The sequence below is a fragment of the Telopea speciosissima genome, unplaced genomic scaffold (genome assembly GCF_018873765.1).
Source record: "Telopea speciosissima isolate NSW1024214 ecotype Mountain lineage unplaced genomic scaffold, Tspe_v1 Tspe_v1.0110, whole genome shotgun sequence".
Classification (NCBI taxonomy): Eukaryota; Viridiplantae; Streptophyta; class Magnoliopsida; order Proteales; family Proteaceae; genus Telopea; species Telopea speciosissima.
In genome coordinates this window covers 32,339-56,997 of record NW_025317446.1, presented here as the reverse complement: position 1 = coordinate 56,997, position 24,659 = coordinate 32,339, and the positions used below count along the sequence as shown (strand labels likewise).

Here is a 24,659-nt window from a genome sequence, read left to right as displayed (position 1 = left end):
AGAGAGAAATAATGGGAGAATTAATGAAAGGATAGATAAGAAAGGAAAGAAATAATGAGAGAATTACTGTGGGATTGGGATGGAGAGAAGAAATTAGGAAGAGAGAAGAGATCCCTTACAAAACCAAGAGAAGAGCGAATACATCCCACAACGCAGTTACCAGACAAACCAAAACAATCCTTTCAAATTCCAAACCGTAGGAGGGGTGGTTACAAATTTACATATTTATAATCTGTAAACGTTCTTAAATTGACTCTTATAAGCATACATATCAAGGCGGCTGCCTAGGGGTCCTTGCCACTTTTTTTTTGGCATCTTGTTGGTGTCGCCTTAGTCCCCCCCCCCCACCATCTTGGTTTGCCTAGGTGGCGTAGCAACTATGCTTAGAAGGAATTCTTAACACTCTCTTACGCTAAATAAATAACCAAATTAATAAAACTCTTACTAGCCAAAATAACTAACAATAGGACTCTTGGATAGCTAAGATAAGGACTCTAGACATGAGACCCACAAATAAAATCATAATTTTCAGGCACCCCCTTAAAACCCCACTTTTGGGCTTTATATTTCAGCCCATTACAACAATAAAATCCAAAAACTAAGTCCTGACCCACGCTAATACTAAAACGTGTCCCAATTTCCAAATTTTAACCGGCCCTGCATTATGATGGGACTACCCATGAGTTCACCATTTCATTTTACCCTCAAAGTGAAATTATTTAATTGAGATTCCCTTTAAAAGAAACAATGACGACTTGACGAGTTCATAGGCAATTTTCTTAAAGATTACGAATCCATCCAACATTCAGTTGTTATGACAAAAAAAATTAGTGGAGGTTTTATCTATATGCCTATTATTTGCAATCAAGGCTGAAGAAAAAACTGCTACATTGCTGTATTACAGGTCTTGGCTGCAGTCATCAAAGCAGGGGCTGCAAGAGAGCATGAAATACTTGCTGAAATCAGAGATGCTATATTTTCATTTTTCCGGAAGATGGAGCCAAGGAGGGTAATGGATACAATGCTTGTTTCTCGTGTTAGAATTCTATATATAAGATCTTTGATTGCTAGATCACCCGAGCTGCAATCCATCAAGGTAATTAGACTTTAAACTCTGTATTTCTATTGTTTAAAATATATGCCATCACCTGCATATTTTGTAGAGATGAGAAGGTTACACTGCTTACTTCCTTTTAACTGACAGGTTTCTCCAGTTGAACGCTTCTTAGAGAAGTCTAATACTGGTCGCAGTAGAAGCTCCAGTCGGGGCAATAGTCCTGGTAGGTCTCCAGTACCTTATGATTCCATCACAAGGAGCTCTCTGGTTGATGAGCACTTTCATGGATTTAAAGTAAATATAAAGCAAGAAAAGAAGTCTAAGCTCTCATCGGTTGTTTTGAAGCTCCGAGGAATTGATCAGGTACCTACCTCAAACTTTTATTGTAAGAGCAAAATGTTCTTCATGTAAAACCTGCTCGATTTAGATAAGGAAAATCGTACAGATTTTATGAAACCATGTGCTATGGCTCGAATCTGTAGTCAATCCTATTTCCGATGGGAGCAGTTGACAATTGAATCCCATTTTTCCCATTATTTTCGTATCCGTATAGTGCGAAAAGAAGGCCCGGCTCCAAGTTGTTCAGGAATAGTGGCGTTGAGTTTCTCAACCCTTTGCCTTAGGATTAGTCAGCTCTATTTCTTGATGGAGGCAGGGAAGGAATTATTGGTTGAGATTCCTAAGTGTATTTACTCATTTTCCAAGAAATGATCACTAACTAAAGCATGTTATGCTCACTACACACAGTTTTTTTTTGTTGACCTTATCATTTGTATTAGTTACTGTTGCTGCTTTCATGTTAGAACACTGTTGTGTACCGCTTATATTGTCATTGGGAAATTGTACCAGTTTCTCTTGTAATAAATTGGATCTCGTTATTTATTATATGAGATTATTGAGCATGGGCAGGAGGCATGGAAGCAGCATATTACTGGTGGAAAGTTAAGGGAGCTAACGGAAGAAGCCAAAACTTTTGCAATTGGGAACAAGGCTCTTGCAGCTCTCTTTGTTCATACTCCAGCCGGTGAGCTGCAACGCCAAATTAGATCTTGGCTGGCAGAGAACTTTGAGTTTCTTTCTGTTACTGGCAGTGAGGCCATAGGGGGAACAACTGGACAGCTGGAGCTTCTTTCAACAGCCATTATGGATGGTTGGATGGCTGGTCTTGGTGCAGCATTGCCACCCAATACTGATGCTCTAGGACAACTTCTGTCCGAGTATGCCAAGCGGGTTTATACTTCTCAATTACAGCACTTGAAGGTACTTGGTATAGCTGAAACCTAGCTTCTCAAAGCTACTCTTCTAGACTTTCAGATCTTCCTTCTGAGTCCAAACTCTTCTTTGACTTCCCTCAATTAAATTTTGCGGAGCACTCTTTTCTGTGAGTGGTGCTTTTGTGTGTCATCATGAGATGCTGTGGTGTTATTCAGTATCACTTCCTTGGAGTGATATACTGATATGAGGGTTTTTTATTATTTGAGGTGATTATGACTAGAATTGTGTTTGGCACAAATTTGATTCTTTATGATTTTTAGGTTAGGGATCTTTAGTGGTGGTTTTTCTTGAGCAAAATATTTTCCTACGAGTCACTTCCTTGTTCTATTTATATAGTAATTTTCATTTACTGTGAGACACTTGTATGAATAATAGAACTGCATTCCAGGAGTACCACTCCAAAGTTTGATAGTTATACCAAACATGGCCATTATTGTCAACCCTTTTTCTTATGATTTTTTTCCTGTAAGATATGCTAGCACTATAGATATTCTATTGCTATTAAATATTTGGTTCCAACTGTCTTGTCTTGCACAATACTGGAAACATTTTTCTATAGTTTGTTGTTTTGCCTTATTTGTGTCTCCTGCATTATAAATTCTGAAGAAATATGTTTCTTGAATAATTTCTTGAGTTTAACTGCTATCTGTACTGCATTTTTAAATTTGTTGCTTTTTTTTCCTAATTATTTTTCAACTCTGATATTGTATGTTTGTGCTTATTTCATGTCTGATCATTGTCTCTCTGTACTTGGGGTGAAGTCTTAAAATAACAACTTAGCAGTTAAAACAAGTATATAGAGTTGATTGGTGCTTTAGCTTCTGTACTATAGCTACACAATATAGAGTTGATTGGTAAAAGAGGATCCATATAGCTGGCTCCTTATAGTTGGGATAAGGCTGAGTTGAGTTATACTATAGCTACACAAGTTTTCCGTGGATTACTGGTGCTGATATGATGCCCAGAAAACTCCACATGGTACCAAAACTGGGCAAACCACAATAAAAGAAAGGAGTAATAGACTGGTGACAAAAGCAATTTCATAATTTTTAAAATTTGCAATCAAATTAAAACTCAAGTGTGATAGGCTGGGGACATACAAAACTTCTTAATTTTTAAGTATTTGCAATTGATTTTATATCATGTATGTAATTCCTTAGTGCTGTCAAATAAGTCACATCATTCTTTAGTTTGTCACCCATTTTCTCTTCCTATTTCCACACTCCTTCCTCTCCCCCCCCCCCCCTCTCCTTTTTTTTTTTTCCTTCAAATTTTTTACCAGTATCACTGTGGCAATTAGATATTCGATTCATTAATCACTTTCAAGTGATCATTATGTTTTCTACTATTATTTAGTTTTTATTGACATGAAGATCTTATTCAGTCATAATGGATATTTGACCTCCTTGAGAGTTCCAATTTTGGTAATGTTTGAATTGGAGCTTGAGTTGTACTTTTTACAGTTCTCTTAAGTATAGTTGCACACACGTCTTCAGATTGGTGAACTTCCAAATATCATTGTGATATTGACAAGTTTTCAGTTTTGACTTTTCAAGTGATTCATTTGAAATAAGCATGTATTGTTTTCTTTTTTCTGTATTTGTATAGTTCAATGTTTTAGAGTCCATATTCTTGATACCTACTTTGGTCTTTTACTAGGATATTGCTGGTACCTTGGCAACAGAAGAAGCAGAAGACTCTGCACAAGTAGCTAAGCTTCGTACTGCACTTGAGTCTGTTGATCATAAGAGAAGAAAGGTATCAATTTATGTTCATCAATCATATATGTAAAACTGCCAACTTATCTATTCTTCCACTGGAGAAAGTTGATATACTTCTTTACATCACATGAGGATATTTTCTTTTGGGTGAATAAAATTTAAGGGAAAAAAAATAAACTACTTAAAGTAGCCTAATCTGAAGACCCCAAGAAGAAACAATCTGGCGGTTCTTATCACAATCTGAGTCAGAAGCACTAAGCTGATTAAGTCTAGTCTAAAGGTTCGAGATGTAGTAGACCATCTATGCTTGTTGCTTTCCCACTAAATATGATAAATAGGAGTACAGAAAGCCATCTTGACGACCCGATTCCATTTACATCACATGAGAATTTTGAGCTCTCTCATGTTGTACTTGGTATCTAAATCCTAGGTAAATAGTCTGTAGCCAAGAACTTGTTTTCACATGCATTGAATTTGTGATATGGTCAATATATTCTTCAATAGACTGATGCAAGACCTCATTGAGGGAAATCAACTCACTTGAGAAATATTAAGTATAAAGCTTTCAGATTCTTGGGGTTTCTCTGTTAGAGGACTAGGTTTATGATTAAGGCTATCGAATTAGGGTCCTATGGGATATTGTATTTGGAGATGGTTTTGGATGAAAGATTTGTAAAGCGGTGGGATAATTATAGGGTTTAATTTCAAAGTAATATAATTGAAGTCAAATTGAGTAAAGAACAGAATTTAGTAGTTCTGGAAGACAATTAGATTATACAGTGAAGTTCCAGAACCTGATCAAATTAATGTCGAGAATCATTGAATTTTAACTGGGTTCTGAATTGGAAGTGACAAACCATGTGTTATCAAGAAGTCACTTTCTCTGATGATTTAATTGGTGTACTCTAAGGGATTGACCTGCAGATCAGCAACGTGGTTCCAATAAACGAATCTATTGCAGATAAAACCAGAGAAAGGAATCTGATATGTATGAAAACTGATTAAAAAACTGGGAGTACAAAAAAAAACCAAAATTTACCTTGGTCTTCTATACAAAAGAAGTTTGTAATACAGTGGCAGCAGAATGTTCTTGCCGAAGGGAAAATGCCAGGAGTGCCAATGCTTTTCAGCAACTAACTCCTTTGTTTCTTGTATTTGAAGCTCTGTTGATATTTCCTTCTAGGATGCAGTATTTTTTCCCCTTTTTATTAGGAGTTAGTATGTCTAGTGGTGGAGGATGGAGGTGGTTTTATGTGTTTGTTTTGTTTGGGTGTCAGGCTTCTTTTAGGGGTTGGGAGTTGGTGCTCTAGGGGGAGGGAAAGGGTGTTGATTTTTCGTTGCCTTTCTCTGCTTTTGGACTTCTGTTCCTTGTTTGGGTGGTGGATCTCTTGTCTCACTCTCCCCCTCCCCCAACCCCCCCCCCCCCCCACCACCAAAAAAAAGAACGTTGTTTTGCTTTATCTTTATCCTTCATGATGGGTGCACCAAGGGCGTGAGGAAAGGCACGCTAGCTCTTTGGAAACCTGTACAGGACTGTACTATAGAAGCTCGGTTAGGTGGGGTTTGTCTGAGATGAAAAGGCTGTTTTTTTATGGTTTCATTTCTGTCCTGAGGGGGTTATTTTAATACTTCCAATTGGAATGAAATACTTATTTATTGATTTAATTCAATTGAAATAAATCCTAGTAAACGTAAATCTGTTGACAAATCTATTAATCTCATTGACCATGGGTGATTCTTGAGGTTGCAAAATTTAGGTACTAGTTTAGGCTATACAATCGAAGGGTGTGACCTGATAGCTGGCCCAAAGTAGACTCATATCAATGATGAAGGGCAGAGGACTGTGTCCAGCCTGCTGAACATCCTGTGTTGGGAGAAATGCCCAATATTTCACGGTTGTCACTGGTACATTGAAATGTCTAGTTCCCAAATTTTTTTGATGTGGATGATTTGATTCTTACTCCTGCACGTGAAGTTCAAAGAAATCTAAAAAAATCTGTCAACCAATGTAAAGTCTGAGCCTTGTAAGTTGTATATCATCTAATATGAATGCAAAGTGTAAGCCTTGTAACATGTTTCTAAATACCCTATCATATGTAACTGTGAATGATATATTTGGTTTGCTGACAATATTTCTATCACCAGATTCTGGAACAAATACGAAATGATGCAGCTTTACTAATGGTAGGACAAGGTGGTTCGCCTATTCAAAATCCTTCCACTGCAGTGGAAGATGCACGGCTGGCATCTCTGATATCCCTTGGTGGCATATTAAAAGGAGTCAAGGTTTTTACTTTACTTCAGTTGAATTTTTTATTTACTTGAAGTGGGGATTGTTTTTCTTATAAGTCAATTTTATAAACAGGACATAATCAGACAGGCCTCTGTAAACTCACTAACCAAAAGTAAGAAGAAGGCCCTACTTGCTTCTCTAGATGATCTTGCAGGACAGATGCCTTCTCTTCTTGAGATTGATCATCCTTGTGTCCAGAGACAAATTGCTAATGCTCATAGTATGGTTGAGGTATGCCTCAAATCTTGTATTCGCAATTAGAGATGTTTTTATTCCAAGTAATTCTTTATATCCTAAGTACAACTGGTTGATGAGGAAGATATGCAACCATGCAATGGTATGTTTATTGTCCAGAGATTTATCAAGAATAAACAATAAATGAAATTTTGGGAAGTGGAAATTATTTTGCTTTATAATATTCTCTCACAATGTGGCTATTGGGTTATTAATAGCTCATTGGATACAGATTCATGGATCTCAAAATCCTTATTGTCTGGGATACTGGCTTCTCTTCAATGTTTTTGTAAATGATTGCACTGGAGTTTAGCATTTAAAACAGCTGGTGTATAATAATGAAAACCATTTTTTATCAGAAAATGAAAATCGTTTGGTAACCATTAGACATAATAGAGTATAAAATGAGAAACCGTTTGGTAACTACCTATGGGTAAATAATTTTAATTGGTGGGTGAAGGGATTCCCCCGTCACCCATCTTCCTCCCTATGTTAATATACTATTTTATATATTATATATATTATAATAATAATAATATAAGTATTATATTATTCAGAATTTATAATATAATATTTGGAAGAAAGAATGCCACCCGGTCGCGCAACACACGCCACCCTTATGCCTAAACATAAGGGGTGCGTATAATGACCGCCGCACCACCCTAGAAAGATGGAAATGACTAGGGGTGTGGCGGTCATTTTGAGTGCCCCTATGTCTGGGCATCGGGGCAGCGTGCGGTGCTCGACCATGTGACGTCCTCTTTTCCATAATATATATAACAAAGGTCTTTTTTGTTATATTATTTATTATATAATATTAGATATATTATAGTATGACCGCAGATAGAGTTGTTTGGAGGACAAGGACCCGTGTAGCCGACCCCTTGTAAGGGAATGTTCCTGGGATGCTGCTTTGAATTTTTCCTTTACTTATTTTCTATTCTTCTTCCTTTTACTTCTTTTTACCTCTCTTATTTCTTTTACGGTCATAGCCTCTTCGGATTCATGTAGCCGACCCCATTTAGTTGGGATAAGGTTATGGTTGTTATTGTATTATATTAGATATAATATATACCTAATGATGCAGAATGATCACCAAATAGGGCTTATTTCTTTAGAAATAGGCCTAGGGTTGGGTTATATACATGTTGGGCCTTTGTTCCCAAGGGTTTTTTATGTATTAGGCCACTTTAATGAGCCTAAACTAGGGGCATATAGGTTGCATACGGGATTAGCCCAATACTTAGTTTATTTTCCTATTTTTAGATTGAACCGGTTTAGAATTGGTTGCATCCAATTGGTTCAATTGATCTAATTTAAGTGAAGTGATCCTATTGGCTAAGAGGTTCTCATATCCTATTGGCTAGTAGGGAATCTTCTTTATTTTAAGTAGCTTAAGTTGTTTTTAAGTCAATAGGACTCTATTTTGAGTCTATTTTAGTTTCCTAATCAGTTTAAGTTATCTAATAGGTTAGGGATTGGGTTAGGCCTTTCCTTTTTAGAGTAGAAGTCTATTTTTGAGTCTTTTATATAAGGTTGTAAGGGGGCAAAGCCGGGAACACGAATTTGATTAATGAAAAAGCTTTTGCTTGTTGGCTGCCATTGTTGCTGCTCCTGTGCTCCTTGTGAGTGTGCATCCTTGTGGTTCTATCAAGGTGAAAAGGGACTGGTGGAATCCGGTTGACTCCTTACGCCGTGACAGCTGGGAGGATCTTCTTCAAATTCGAAGGTGGCTTTATCCTTCACAACTATCGAAGCTTGCTGCCAGTGGAATCTTCAGTAAGTTTGACGCCAAAATTCTTCTTCTAATCCTCTAATCCTTTTACCCAATTGATCCCCTTTATTTTTGGTTTGAATCCCATAAACCCTAACTCCATTAAAGCCCAAAACCTGCAACTCAATTCTGTCCAGAATTGCAGAATTTCAAAACTCATCCAAACCCTAACTTTTTTATACTATATTGACCCCCTAGACCTGCCCATTAATACCCTATAAACCCCATTCCCAAATTCCCATCCTAAACCCTAATTTTGCCCTAAAACAGCCCCTAATCAGCCCCAAACAGCAGGCTTGTCCAGACCTTGCTTTTATCTGGCTCCTAGTAGGATTATCTCCTATTCTAGGACTACATTACCTAATATATTATATATAAAAATATTGTATATATTATATATGGAAGGAAAGAATGAGACCATAGTTGGCAACCTAACTGTAGAAGAGAAAGGGAACACCTCCCAGAGCCAAAACACAAACGCCAAACTCTCCGCTAGCTGCACAAGTGAATGCAACAACAACACAGCCTTATCCCAACTAAATGGGGTCGGCTACATGGATCCTTTCAAAACAAAGGAAAGTAAGAGAAACTTAAAAGAAATTGGATAAGAAAAGTAAGTAATGGAAACTGAAAGATGAAAGTAAGAGGAAAGAGGATAACCCAGAAATTCAGGAAAATCTCAGCTACATGGTGTCGATAACATGGATCCTTGCCTTCCAATAGGCTCTATCCGAGGTCATACTTGGTACAAGACCCAGACTATGCATGTCATTCTTCACAACCTCACCTATGGTCATTTTAGGCCTGCCCCTAGCTCTTTTAGCTCCTTCAATCGGCGTCAGATCACTTCTCCTTACTGGGGCATCCCCAGGCCTCCGTTGTACATGGCCAAACCACCTCAGGCGACATTCTTGGAGCTTGTCTCTGATCGGGGTGATCCGCACATCCATCTTAACATCCTCATCTCTGCAACACATAGCTTCGCTATATGGCACTTCTTAACTGCCCAACATTCCGCCCCATACATCATAACCAGGCAGACAACAGTCATGTAGAACTTTCCTTTAAGCTTTAAAGGAATGTGTTGGTCACATAGAACTCCGGTCGCACCTCTCCACTTCATCCATCCTACTTTAATTCTTTGTGAGATATCATAGTTCAAGATCTCGTCTCGTCTCACCATTTCGGGTAGGTAAAGATTTTTGAAATATCCAAAATTTACCGAAATTTCGCCGAAATATGGTATTTTTTCTGCCATATTTCGGCAGTTCATTTCGGTGGGTTTTTGGCCATATTAAGGCCTAATACTTCATATACACCCCTATTCAAGCTAAATAAACACATTAAAACCTTCATATTACAAAAAAATGAACTCAAAGTAGTGTTTTGGGTTTGCACCCTTGATTGACAGTATACGGTCGGGGACCCTGATGTATAAATAGTTACATACACATTGTTTAAGTAATATACCGAAATTTCACGAAACATACCAAAATTTGGACTTTTTTCATTTCGTTTGGTCATCTCGTCTCGGCAGTGTCAAGATATCCGAAATATACCGAAATATTGGTGATATATCGCGAGATTTTGAACCATGGATATCATCATCTATGTCACCTTCTTTGTGTATGATAGACCCCAGATATCTGAAATAGTCACTTGGCAGTATCTCACGCTCCTCAATTTTACCACGTCATCATCCATCATAGTGTGACTAAAGTTACACATCATATATTCCGTCTTTGATCTACTAATCTTGAAGCCTCTTGTTTCCAAAGTCGATCTCCACAACTCTAACTTAGCGTTAATCCATGCTTTTGTCTCATCCACCAAAACAATGTCATCGGCGAAGAGCATAGACCACGGTACCTCATCTTGGATGTTCTTGATTAATTCATCCATGATAAACGCAAACAAATAAGGGCTAAGTTCATCCACGGTACCTCGTCTTTGACCAGCACAAGTGAATATTGTATAATATATACAATATTTTATATATAATATAATAATATATTACGTATTATATTATTTATAATATATAAAGAAAACTTCCTTTTTATATTATATACTATACAATATTAGATATAATATAATAATATAGTATGTATTATATTATTCATTATTTATTATATTATATATATATATATATATATATATATATTTTTTTTTTTTTTGGGTGAATAAAAAATCCATTACCAAAGAGAGAAATACAGCAGCCCTCAAATTAGGAGGGGAGAAGAATAAGAGGAAAATATAAAAAAGGCAAAGACTCAGAGAGAGGAGTCAGAAGCCTGAAGAGAGATAGAGGTAAGCCCCCAGGAAACAACAATGAGCCTGTTCCTTGGGGTATCAATACAAGTGGAGGGGGGAGACGAGCTAAGTTTAGCTTTAATCTCAAAGAAAATGGAATCCTAAATCTGTTGAAGAGAGCGGGATTTGGTCGTCCATTTCCTGAGGTTGCGTTCCATCCAAATATGATTGATGACAGCACAAAAAGCCAGCTTTCCGACCGCGTCACAAAGGGAGTGGCCACTTAAAGTCTATCAACCCAAACGCATTCTCTGTCAAAAGGAAGAATCCTATGGTTTCTTGGCCAGCATTTAGCGAGGATGTCTTTCCATATAGAGGAAGAGAAAGGACTAACAAAGAAAAGATGGTTTGAATCCTCATCCGCATTTCAAACAAAGATCACAGCTTGGGGAGACCGCAATATGAAGGTGCCGAAGGAAGGACTGCGTTGGAAGACAATCTGAAAAAACTCTCCATGTTGTAAAGCAATGGCGGGGGATGTGGTACTTGAACCAGACTAGATTCCTCCAAGGGGCTAGAGGGTTGCGAGAGCGGATATGATCCCAAGCGGCTTTGGAACTGAAGGAGCCCGAAGAATTCCGCAGCCAAGTAACACAATCACCTCTATGACAGAGTATAGATGAAGAAAACCAGAACCGAGAATGGAGGAAGAAGAGAGAAAGAGAAGAAGATGAGGAAGAGGACAGAACTGTTATATTAATCAGTCTCCTTCATAATGCTTGTATTTATAATCTCAAATTACAATAGAAAGGGGAACTCCTAATCAGATTAGGAATTCCTAATCATAATAGGATTCCAAGTTACAATAGGAAAAGAACTAGAACTAGAACTAACAACTCAAACTGAAACTAAGACTAACAACTCATAGTAGAATTAGGACTTGACATAATTAGAAACTAGGACTCCAACTAGGACTAGGAAAATAGAAGATACGCATATCAACCAATTCACTGTTCACGTGAACAGTATCACGTGAACAATACTTCAGTACTCCCCCTCAAGCTGGAGCTTACAAATCACCTAGACCCAGCTTGGTACAATTTCGATGAAAAGCAGGTCCAAATAGAGCCTTTGTAAACATATCACCAAGTTGATTGGTAGTAGAGACAAAAGGAGTAGCAATTAACTTCTTCATAACAGCATCCCGAACAAAGTGACAATCAACCTCAATGTGCTTGGTCCTTTCATGAAATACAGGATTGCTTGCAATATAGATGGCGGCTTGATTATCACAAAACATTTGCACAGGCCGAGTGATGGAAAATCCCAATTCTTGGAGCAAGGATTTTACCCACATCAATTCAGTTGTAGTATGTGCCATTGCTCGATATTCAGCTTCAGCATTTGATCGAGCAACAATTGTTTGTTTCTTGCTTTTTCATGTGACCAATTTACCACCCACGAAGGTACAAAAGCCAGTAGTAGAACTCCTATCACCATCAACACCTGCCCAATCAGCATCAGAAAACCCAACCAAATTAGCATTTCGATTAGGTCGATAAATAAGACCTTTACCAGAGCACTCTTAAGATAGCGCAATACACAGCAAACAACATCCCAATGAATTTTCTTTGGACACTGCATATATTGACTAATAACCCCAACAACAAATGATATATCTGGACGAGTGACTCTAAGGTAAATGAGTTTGCCAACTAATCTTCTATATCGATGAACATCTGAAAAATCCTCACCCTTAATGGACCCAAGTTTCTGATGGGGATCCATGGGAGTATCTGCTGGTTTAGAAGCAAGCATTCCAGTGTCAGTCAGAAGGTCAAGAACATATTTCCTTTGAGATAGGCTAATACCTTTCTTGCTTCGCAAAACCTCAATACCAAGAAAATACTTGAGAACTCCCAAGTCCTTCATCTGAAAGTATAGATGAAGAAAACCAGAACTGAGAATGGAGGAAGAAGAGAGAAAGAGAAGAAGATGAGGAAGAGGAGAGAACTGTTAAACTAATCAGTCTCCCTCATAATGCTTGTATTTATAATCTCAAATTACAATAGAAAGGGGAACTCCTAATCAGATTAGGAATTCCAAATCATGATAGGATTCCAAGTTACAATAGAAAAAGAACTAGAACTAGAACTAACAACTCAAACTGAAACTAAGACTAACAACTCACAGTAGAATTAGGACTTGACATAATTAGAAACTAGGACTCCAACTAGGACTAGGAAAATAGAAGATACACATATCAACCAAATCACTGTTCACGTGAATAGTATCACATGAACAGTACTTCAACAACCTCTATTATGGGGTCTCCTAGGGATAGAAATCAAGATATTCCAAATGTTATTGAGCGCAGGGCTGGAGGAGGACGGGACAGACCAGCCACTCGGATCAAGAATATCAGCCACCAAAGATGTACGAGAGAGACCAGAGCCATAGATAGTTCTAGAGCTGACTTGATGAAGAAGAATTCCCAAAGGGTGCTAGTGATCGAGCCAAAGCAAAGTGGATGCTCCATCGCCAATGCAAGATTGGATAGCTCCTTGAATAGAAGAGCGATTAAATAGGATCTTGCGCCAAACCCAAGATGCGTCTGAAGAGGCTGAGACTGTCCAAATTGAATCAGATCGGAGGAGGCCCGAGTAAATCCAATCCACCCAAATGGTCCTTTGTCTAGAAGCAATCTTCCATATCAGCTTGATTATGCCAACAGAGTTCACTTCCTTTATCCTTCTGATGCCCAAACCTCCTCCTTCCAGCGGAAGACAAACTAAGGCCCAACTAATGGGCCGGAGAAATCTTGTAGAGTAAGAACATTTCCAAAGGAAGGAGGACATTAAGGGATTCCAAAGACTTGATGGTGGAGTGAGGAAGCCCATAGATCCCAGACCAATAAATGTAGCAAGATTGCAAAACTGATTTGATGAGAATCAATCGCCCCGCAAATGAAAGAAGTTTGCCTTTCCAAAGTTGAAGCCTTTTCCTAATGAGATCAAGCATTGGAGTGCAGTGATGAGCGGAGAGCCTAGTCGGGATCAAAGGCAAACCCAAATATTTAACCGGAAGCTGACCAACAGGGAACCCGCATTTTCCTATCAGAGCCTCTTTTTCCAATTTAGTGACTCCAGCAAGGAAGAGGAGAGACTTTGTTGGGTTGATCTCGAGGCCCAAAAGATCTTGGAAGAGCTGAAGGCATTGCATATTAGCCTCGAAAGAGTTGATGGAGGCTTTGGAGAAAATCATAATGTCATCAGCGAATGCCAAATGGGAGAGCTTAAGGGCTTTGCAATTGGGGATTGGAGAAATGAGCTGCTGATCTGTGCAGATTTGGATATCACAAGATAAGTCTTCGAGAGCCAAGGTGAAGATGTAGGGGGAAAGGGGGCAGCCTTGACAAATATCCACCAAAGAAGCAAAGTAACCAGCTGGGCTACCATTGACTAGAACTGAGAACCGGGGAGAAGAAATGCAGCAATGGATCCAATGGATGAAGGGTGGGGGGAAACCCATCTTGACCAGTACCTTGTCAATAAAATCCCAACGTAAGGAGTCAAATGCTTTGTGGATGTCAATCTTCAGAAGGGCAGCTGGGGAGTGGTTCTTTCTTGCAAATCCTCGAACAATCTCATTGCAAAGCAAAATGTTGTCAGTGATATTTCTACCTAGAATGAAGGCCGATTGGTTTTTCACTGACAAGTAGATCCACAACAGTCTTGATTCTGAGAGCAAGGATTTTGGCAATAAACTTGTATAGTAGGTTGCAAAGGGCAATAGGCTTGAAGTCCGACGTTACTGAGGCATCCTCCCTTTTAGGGATGAGACAGAGGAAAGTGTGGTTAACTCCTTTGATTTGACTTGGGTTGAGGACGAAACTTCTAATAGCCTTAATGAGGTCTTCCTTGATAATGTCCCAAGAAGATAAAAAGAAACCTATACTGAATCCATCCGGCACAGGAGTCCCATTCAACTTGAGAGAGTGAATAGTTGTAACAATTTCTGCCTCATTTGGAATGGACCAAAGGGACTCTAGAAGCTCACTTGGAATGAATTTGTTGAGCAAATTGTTTGGAATCTGACCTTGATCAACCGAGTGACCGCTGAAGAGGTTCTTGAAGTAATCCACAGCTGTATCCTTAATGTCCTTAACTCTAGAAAGAGGAGAACCATCAGGAGCTACCAAAAGTAAGATTGAGTTGTGGTTGGTTCTAGCTTTCAAAGAGCGATGAAAATAAGCTGAATTAGAGTCACCTAACTCCAGCCACTTGATCCTTGACTTCTGCCTTAGAAAACTTTCCTCTTGGGAAAGGAGCTTGGAGAGCTCAATGGATGTAGCTTTCTCTTCTTCAGCCAAAGTGGCATTAAGACTGTCAGTTTGGAGCTGCATCTGTATAGAAGAGAGCTTGTCCTTACATTCTGAAACAAGCTGAGAAATATTTCCTAAAGTATTGGAGTTCCAATCCTTGAGGGCAGCTTTCACATTCCGAAGCTTCCTACTAGCAAAAGCAATGAGGGGAGAGGAAAAAGCTTGGACAGGCTTGTCCCATGCAGCCTTAACAGTGGTTAGGAAAGAGGGATGGGAAGACCACATATCAAATTATTTAAATGGCTTGGGACCAAAGGAGGTATAAGGCTGGATAGATAGGGAGGTGGGACAGTGGTCTGAAATTTCAGGGGCATCAAAGGAGGCATGGGAAGAGGGGAAGGAAGAAAGCCAAGATTCATTAACAACCACACGATCAAGCTTGCAAGCAATACGAGAAAGACCTGACCTTTTGTTGTTCCAAGTGAAAGTAGGACCAGTCCAACGGAGATCATTTACCCCAATATCCTCTAAGCAATCATTGAAAGTCACCACCCTGCTTTTCATGGTCAAATCTGATCACATTGAAGTGTCCTCCTAATCCCCAAGGAAAAGCACCAATTTGACTGGCAACATTACGAAGATCATCCCAAAGAGAAACCCGCTGGAGAGGGTTATTTGAAGCATAAATAACAGTAAAGAGGAAAGAAGTTTGGCTTAGGCAGTCTGAAAAACTCAACTGAAGGAATTGAGCAGAGGAGAGGAGGGAAATTTTAATTTTTGAAGGATCCCATAGAACACAAATACGGCCATTGGGGTGATGATTGAGATTGGTTAAGAAGGACCAGCCAGGGGCAATGGAATTAAGGATACTTTCTGCATTAGAGTCTTTGAGATGGGTCTCTAATAAGCAGCAAAAATTGTAATGATGGAGCCTGATATGAGATCGAATAACCGCATGCTTACAAGGGGAATTGAGACCCCGAGTGTTCCAAATATGGCCGAGATTCTTTTGGAAATGGATTGGGGGAGTAACTTAGGCCCATCGAGCCTAGAAAGCACACTACGGGACATAGAAGAGCTTCGGTGGCGCCTAATGTAAGCGCAGTCCAGAGAAGGCATTGCAAGCCTGGCAGAAGGAGCAGGGGAATTCAAAAGGGGGTGGTTGAGTAAGGGAGAGTGAGTGGAAGAGTGTTTGGAGGCATGGGTCGACTCGACCCGAAGACCTGAAGGGGTGTGTAGCCGTGTAGGGAGTTAGGTAACAGAACAGATGGGATGGGGCCCAAGATAGATGAGGTGAAGGGGGAAGAAGAGTTAAGAGCAAAGTGGGGGGGGGGGGGTAACGACAAAGAGGGGGATGAGATGGAATTAAAAAAGGTATTAGGGGGGCCCACAGGAGTGTTAGCATAAGAAAAGGATGTAGCAGGCGAAACCTGGGAAAGGGGAGTAGGAGAACCTCTCACAGGAGCGTCATCAGTTTGCAGAGGAGGAATAGGCCCCGGCAAGCAGAGCGACAACTCTCGAGAAGAGTTAGGGCTACCTGCAGCAGATGGCGATGCCATTCGTGAGCGAGATTGAGGAGCGACAGAGTCAATGATCCTCTCGGGATATGGTTCCAGCTCTGCTTCAACATCAGAGGATAAAGTTGCGAATCTGTTTTGTCCGCTGGGTAAAGGAGATCCCAAGATGCTTCGACGATGATCCTTAACGGCAACAGAGGCCCGCGCGAGATTCCGGCTGGCTTTCCGGCTGGACTTCTAGTGACGGAATCTGGCCATGGATCTTCCCCTGGAACTAGTTCTGCTTCTTCCTCTGGAATTAGGAAGAGCGTGTTCCTCTTCGGCGGTGGTAGGAGTCAACGTTGGGTTGATTTCATTAAGAGGTTGCTCAGCGATGGATGAAGAAAGCTCCGTTGGACCTCTAGGAGAGCAGAGAGCAAAGTCGTGCCCAAACTTCTTACACACAAGGCAGTGGGGGGGCTTCCAATCGTAGTGCACTTCCTGATCGAACGAAAAATCCTCCCCTTCATTCACGGTGATGAAAGAGGGTAACGGCTCATCAGCAGCCACTTCAATGCAGATTCGAGCATAGGCTAGGCGAAGTTTCCTCATCGTATTCACATAAGAGAAAAGGGGCTTGCCTAGAACAGACCCAACCGTGCGTAGACCCTCAGTACACCAGTAATGGAGAGGAAGGCCAGGGAAAGAGACCCAGAGGGGAATAGTGGAGAGATCAAGCCGCCGGAGCTGAAGGTGACGATGCCATTGACGAAGAAAGATCGGTTTCTTCCCAACTAGCCAAGGACCCCCTTCGAGCACACGGACTTTGTCAAGGTAGCTGGAGAACTTGAAGATGAAGAAGCCATTATCAAGAAGGAAGGTTTCAAAGGTGCCTTGGATTCTCCATTGCTTAGAGAGGGAGAGTTTGACAATGTGGAAGGGAGGTCGAGAGCCAAGGAAATGGCCTACCAAACAAGCTTCCCAGATTTTGGCCTCATCGGCAAGGAATCCGGAAGGACACATAGCCATTTTTGCGCAACCAACAACAGTGGGAGAAACATAATGCAGAGGGAGTCCTTCGGGTGAGGAAGAAGAGGGCTGGTTTGAACGAAACAGGGAACTCCATAGGGGAGGAGCAGGGGCAGTGTGTGGAGGAGCTTCAGGAACTGGAGCAAAGGTGGTGGGAGGAGGAGATTCTGAGGTAGACACAGGATGGGGATCAGAAGGAGCAGACATCGTGCCGGGAGTGGCAGTCAGCTCTCATTTATTATTATATTATATTATTATGTAATATTCCTTGTTTTTTATATGTTATATAAATGTGTGTGTGTGTGTGTGTGTGTGAGAGAGAGAGAGAGAGAGAGAGACTTTGTTTATAATTTTCATTGATTTTACCATCTTATCCCCACTTAAGTAGCAATTTTGCACATGTTCATTAATGGTACCTGCATAAATGGCCAAAACCGATTTTTCACCAGATAAATGGGTCTTGACTCTATAGTGTTTTTCTATTATTTTGATTTATTTAAATAGAAATCGGGCCCATAAATGATACCAAACACTTGCAAAATTGTTTCAGAAAAAAAAAAAAAAAAATTGATACCAAAGAGAGCTATGCAATCAGACAAAAATGGTTGTAATCTAAATGATGTTGTGACATTAAATAGAAGCAGAAAGATACTATGACAAACACAAGGATGAATTTTATATCCTTCCATGTATAAAACTGATGATAACTGTGCTCACTGAAACCAATGGTTGAGAAAGCTGCAAAAATAGCCAGCTTTTCCATGCCTTTGTCATGTCTTGCTTTTAGGCAGAGAAAATGAAATTTTCACTATCTTATGGGTCATGCTAGCTGAACCTAGTAGAAGTTGTTCTTTATCGATGATGTGCAAGTAAGCATGCTTGTAGCAGAACCTAGTAGAAGTTGTTCTTTATCGATGATGTGCAAGTAAGCATGCTTTTGCAAATGTAGGGACTGCCAATTTATTTGGTCCCTCAAAGAGCGACACATATGATAGAAGCAGATTAATGGACCCAATGTTGCATGAGTTGGTGAGGACCTTTCTATTTGACTGTTCTCAACTTCAATGAAGTGTATCTGTCATGGATTTAGAAACTTGGGGGTTTTTTCCCCCTTTGGCAGGGAAGGGTGGAGGTGTTGCTGTTGTGATGAGCTTTTTTGTTATTAGATAGGGAGATAAGTTGATTCTCCTAGTCCAAATTGAAGGCAGTTGTATTCTAGTAATATTTCCAGAAGGATGAGGGGATGAGGGTATAATATGAAGAATTTCAATAAGTATATATTGGGTCCTCTTGTGGCTGAAGCAACTCTCTGAAGTCATTTCATTGGCCTCAAGCAATACTACTACTAGTATTCCCAGTAAATGAACTCGTTATTGGCTAAGAATAGTTCATCTAGCCAGTTTGAGAGGCTAAAGGCACTCTTTTCTCTTTGTTTTCTAATTTCTGTAGTTACATAGATGAGGGGCTGTTATTTGGTGTGATGGTAAAAGCTCGAGCTGCCACCATGAGGACACAGGTTCAAGACTGAGAGTGCTTGGCTGCACTTACATAATAAGAATGCTAATGGAGGCATTTAGTTTAAGAGGAGGTTTAGGATCTACCATCATTAGTCTAATAAATGCTTTAGTTTTACTTTCTCTGGACTCTATTGATTATAATGTAATGTTTATTTCATACCTATATTTCTGTTGAGATTCAGTTACTTCTGATGACCTTTCATAATGGTTCATGTTAATTCCTCTCTATGGACATCTGCAGTCCGTTCCAGAACAAGATGACCATCTTCAAGAAGAAGCACATGCTCTCCATCCACCTGCAGATTGGGGGCTAGGGACAGAAACAGATGTGTCACAGTGGAATGTCCTGCAGTTCAACACAGGCTCGACTACCCCCTTCATCATAAAATGTGGAGCAAACTCTAGTTCTGAGCTGGTCATCAAAGCGGATGCTCGAGTGCAAGACCCCAAAGGTGGTGAGATTGTGCGGGTTGTCCCAAGGCCAAGTGTTCTGGCAAATATGAGCTTGGAGGAGATGAAACAGGTACTTGCTGAACTCCCTGAGGCTTTAAGTTTGCTTGCTCTAGCAAGGACAGCAGACGGAACCCGAGCTCGGTATTCTAGATTGTACAGGACTCTGGCAATGAAGGTTCCCTCATTGAGAGATGTAGTCAGTGAACTTGAAAAAGAGGGAGTAATGAAAGATGTAAAGTGAATAGGTGCTAAGGGTGGATTGTTTGAAGATCTCCATGTTTGCTTTTAACGGATGGCACCTTCAGATAATCAAATGGGGAACTGTGAATATAATTTGGACCAGTTGTCTATACAGATGCTCTTTGTTATCCTGGTGAATCAGGGAGCTGTTAATATCAGGTCTGTTGTCTAAATATGGTGGAAATTGGTGGTATGTATTTAGATTATCTGTTCTTGGCAATTAGGTATACTGTATCCTGATACAGTTGCTTGGACTGTTTGTTTACACGGTGTATTGGTGGTCAATGTTGGCAATTTTGATGGGGGGTTGTTTTATGTGGTTATGCATTATATTATTTTTGGATAGCAGTTGTATCGTTATGTAATCCAATGTTTAATCAGGCGGCTGTTTACATCATTTTGGTCAGTTTTCAAACAGCGGAACTGTAATAGTAGTATTTTCTCCACGATTTATTTTTTGGCAATGTAGTATTTTGTATCATACTGATTTGTTGGTAGCTTGCCTTGTGTTTATTATGTGGTGATATGATGTTTCACGGATTTTTTGGGAATTGGATCGGCAGTCACCCGATTCGAATTGGAATCGGTGCTCCCTGATCCTAATTCTTATTGTTCACAACTTTGCAATTTGGATCGAGTGATCTGATCCGATCTGGACGATCTAAAAACTTAACATTGATAACACTTGTACCTACATGCAAACCTTTTGGAAGAGCCAAGGACTCTTGTAGAGCCATTCTATTTGCTTCATGGCTGTTGATGTAAAACATAGTTCCAAATAGCTTCCAATTATTGTGAATTCATTGCCGTCTTTGTGGTTGACCTCTTCCTTGATCTTGAGACCCTATAACTTGTTCAAACATGCCTTCCCTCCTTTGGGTATCTCTGCTCCCAATACTCGTTACTGTGGCAACCTCCACCACTCAATGTATTGGCAACACCAGTGTTGATGGCATGATCCCCGAAAGGTTGTGCCAAGTTCACCTTTCACATTGCCCGACTGCAGAGTGTCCCAATGGCTCCATTGTCGATGATATCAAATTTGAGCTCCCCCCACAGTTTGGCAATATCCAAATTGAGCTCAGCATCTCAAGTTGAGCTCGGCATCCAAGTGAGCTCGGCATCCAAGTGAGCTCGGCACTCAAGTTGAGCTCTGCCAACAACTCGACGATATTCAAGTTGAGCTCTATTCAAGTTGAGCTCGACATTCAAGTTGAGTTTGGCACTCAAGTGGGGATTGGGCTTCTCTTAGGAACAAGGGTGCGTTGCATATTTTGTGGCACGGCACCACAGCTCACCACGTGGACGAGATCCCCTTGGGACGGCTTGGATCGAGCTGGGAAAGCGAAACATGGTGCACATGCAATGTATAGGAGGATTTATGGATTTTGAAATTCAGATTTCCAACTCGATCCAGGCTGTCCAAAAGGGAGCTCGTCCACATGGTGAGCTTTGATGTTAAGCCACAAGATGTTCGGCACATCCCTGCGTTGTAGAGGAGTCAGAAGTAATTTTTGAAACTCCAGAGGTGGTAGACATAATTTTCCCCTGTTTGAAAATTTTTTTGGTAGAAGATATGATGCAAGCTAAACAAGCCATTTCCCTTGTTCATTATGTATTATTTATGTTCGGAATATGTTATTTTTAATTCTTTTAAGGGGTCAACAAGCAATAAAGGTATTCAACAAAAGATAAATAAATAAAGGTTAATAAAAATAAAAAATAAAGTTACATAGAGAGGAGGACAAAACCGAAATTTGGATATGATTCTCCCACATATTTTTATCAAAAATCAAAAGTCAACAGGCTTGGCGCTCATTTGGTCAATAAATTATAAAAATAAGAAGGGAAGTTCATTGACTCTAAACAACAGGCTTGGTGCTCAAGAAAGACGACTCCATTAATGTCTATAAAAGCAAGTTAGTAGATTAACAGGCCTTTCATAGCCAGAGCCAGAGCCAGAGCCAGAGCCATAGCCATAGCCATCCTTGTTTTAAAATGGAAGAAGTGAAGTTAATTGGAGCTTCGCCTAGTCCATTTAGCTACAAAGTCATTTGGGCTCTAAAACTAAAAGGTGTAGATTATGACTATGTAAATGAGGATCTCACCAACAAGAGTCCTATGCTTCTACAATATAACCCAGTTCACAAGAAGATCCCAGTCCTCGTTCACAAGGGAAAGCCAATTGCAGAGTCAACAATCATCCTCGAATACATTGAAGAGATGTGGCCATGGAACTCCTTGCTTCCATCCTTATGAAACAGCCGTCTGTTTTGGGCTAAATTTGCCGATGATAAGGTAATCTATTTTCTCACAAAAATGCTAAACTCATGTTCTATCATACGAGTTTTCATTGAGCCATGGTGAATAAGAATTCATTCACCGCGGGGCTTTATATGCATGTGGGAGGATATTTTGAGAAACATACTAAAACCCTATAAGAGTCTGTGAACCCTAAGATGATGGGACTTGGGTTTCCTCCAGCCGTGGCGGGAGCTGGAGGATCCAGCCCAAAAATAGGGGGGTTTGGTTAATTCAGGGGCCACCCCCTGTTTTTGCTAGGCTGGATCCCCCCAGCTCCCACCACAGCTGGAGGAGAGCCAAATTGAAGATGATTTGGTGAAGGAAATTAAGCTCTCTCTTTCTACTATCTATGTTATGTAAGGTGAAATGTTGAATCAAGCCAATGAACTGCTTATTTGGGCTAAAATTTTCACCTCAAGACATGAACAGATGAACTAACTGTTGCTTTTCTAATAGGGCTCAGTTATTTGGAAAGTTTTTCGGACTATTGGGGAAGAACAAGAGAAAGCTATAAAAGAGAGCTTGGAAATGCTTAGAACCATCGAAGAACATGGCCTTGGAGAAAAGAAATTTTTTGGTGGAGATGAGATTGGATTAGCTGATTTGGCATTTGGAGGGCTTGCTCATTGGTTGGCTGTGATTGAAGACATAGTAGGGGTGAAATTGGCCGAACCCCATACTTTCCCTCTCTTGGATGCATGGATAAAGGATTTCAAGGAAGTCGCAGTGATCAAAGAGAACCAACCAGATTTTGATGAAATGCTGGTCTTTGTCAGAGGTCATAGAGAGAATATTCTGGCAAGAATGGCATCAGCTTGATACTAATAGCATTCTAGCATCTAGTGTTCCTGGTCCTTTATAGCCTTCATTTCCATCTATCCTTTTTTTTTATGAAAGTTTAATCACACAAACCACACACCAATCCCAAAAGGTTAAACGACTTTTGGGACCGTGGAATGGTTGATATACACAACACACACCATACTCACACACCCGATTTGAGACTAAACCCACCCATTTCCATCTATCTTGCTATATGTGATTTCTTACCGTTGGAATTAATACCAAATAAATTAGAATATTAGCAACCATGCATGTATTGTAGGAGAGCTTTCATCATGAATAAGAATTACAAACACTTGGTACTTTGGTAGGGCTAAGTTGTGCCATATATGGGTTATTGCCCGCTATGAGTGCAATATGGGTTCTTACAAATCAACCTTTAAAGAAACAACCCCTTAGGCCTTCCAGTAATTGTTACACTCACTCACCAAGGTATATCGAATGCTATATATATATTCAGATGTAGCTTTTTCTTCTAACGAACAAAGCGACGGATCATCTTTTTTCTTCATCTGTGCTTGTTGGTGAGGCCTTGGCCTTAAAACTTGGGCTGAGTAGGGCCAAGGCGGTTGGAATTCGAAGAGTGTGTGTCTTCTTGGATTCCCAAGCTCTTATTCGTTTCATTGTAAGTTTTCCTAGACTTGGATTTTTGGACTCCTCTTTTTCATCCCAACTTTCTCAAAGCCGGAGAAATCACGTATCCTGATTGGATCTGGCTCTCCTCCAGCCTTGGCGGCTTGGTGGGAGCTGGAAAGTCCAACCCAGCACAAACACTCAAAAACAGGGGGGTGTATGGTCATTTCATAGGGGCCCACTTGGGTCTCACCTGTGAAATGACCAAAACCACCCTTTTTTTGCTGGGCTAGACCCTCCAGCTCCCGCCACGATTGGAGGAGAGCCAAATTGATCCTGATTACCTTTTCCAAATTGCTAAATGGGAACGTGACCTTCAGCTAACTCCCTACCCAACTGATTCCCCCAAGCCCCAATTGCAAGGGATCGTGATCGTCTAAGCCGCGTTGCCCGTAGTGGCCTGACCAGCTCACAAACAACACGCAACGCAATGAACGCCTTACCTCTGCTCGGGCAAGGCACTCGGATAGGGGTAAGGTGGTCATTGCCTTGCGCCCTGTTTGTGCGTCTCTCAGACCGCTACAGGCAGTGCACCACAGAGGATCTGAATTGCAATTGCAAGCCCTTCCTTCCCCTGTTCCCAATTTTTATTTGAACCTCCCAACTGCTAAACACCCCCATCATTATTATCACTTATGGTAACTGCCAACCCATCTACAAAAGAAGCCAGGTCGACAACTATTGTTATTTCTAAACAATCAATTCTCCTTAGCAACTATGAATTATGGAATTACAGGAACAATCCAAGAAGCTGAAGCAAGAGGAATCCAACAAGGTGCATCAGGGCTACGTCATTGGGATTCAAAAAGTTAGAAATTTAGATCGATTCTACACAAGAATCGTTATCCCCTCCAATTTGTTGTCCCCTTCAATTCCTCCAATTCCTCACATGGAATAGAAATGACCACTCTACCCCTGCCCGAAAACACTGTCCTAAGTGGAGTCCACTCCCCCTATCAGAGGAATTGGAGGTGATAATTATTCAAATGGTGCAATGGCTGACGAAAACGGTGGATTATCCCTGGCAGTGGGAGCTCTTTGCCACTCTCTTTGATTGGCACTCATCTTTTAAGTATATGAACTTTGTATGTATCAAGAAAATGGACAGATCAGTAATTAGCATAGCCCACAATTTAGCCCTTCAAGTTAAGGAGTAAGAAATTGAATGACTGTATTATAGATGATGTGGCTAATTTCCTTTTCCAGTAATTTTAAT

At 40.4% G+C, this 24,659-nt stretch overlaps 1 protein-coding gene and 1 pseudogene across 1 annotated transcript in view; both read left to right on the top strand.

Moving 5' to 3' along the window:
- The window catches only part of LOC122647662 (kinesin-like protein KIN-14B), a 62,399-nt gene extending 42,243 nt beyond the window's left edge, over positions 1-20,156 (top strand). Inside the window, exons 6-12 of the mRNA XM_043841020.1 lie at positions 905-1,096; positions 1,205-1,420; positions 1,967-2,317; positions 3,992-4,090; positions 6,199-6,339; positions 6,419-6,577; positions 19,212-20,156. Coding sequence (XP_043696955.1) covers positions 905-1,096; positions 1,205-1,420; positions 1,967-2,317; positions 3,992-4,090; positions 6,199-6,339; positions 6,419-6,577; positions 19,212-19,664 — 1,611 coding nt within the window. The 3' untranslated portion in view covers positions 19,665-20,156. The remainder of the gene's footprint in view (positions 1-904; positions 1,097-1,204; positions 1,421-1,966; positions 2,318-3,991; positions 4,091-6,198; positions 6,340-6,418; positions 6,578-19,211) is intronic.
- Positions 20,157-21,646: 1,490 nt separating this feature from the next.
- LOC122647665 lies at positions 21,647-22,786 on the top strand (annotated as a pseudogene).
- The last annotated feature ends 1,873 nt before the right edge of the window (positions 22,787-24,659 follow it).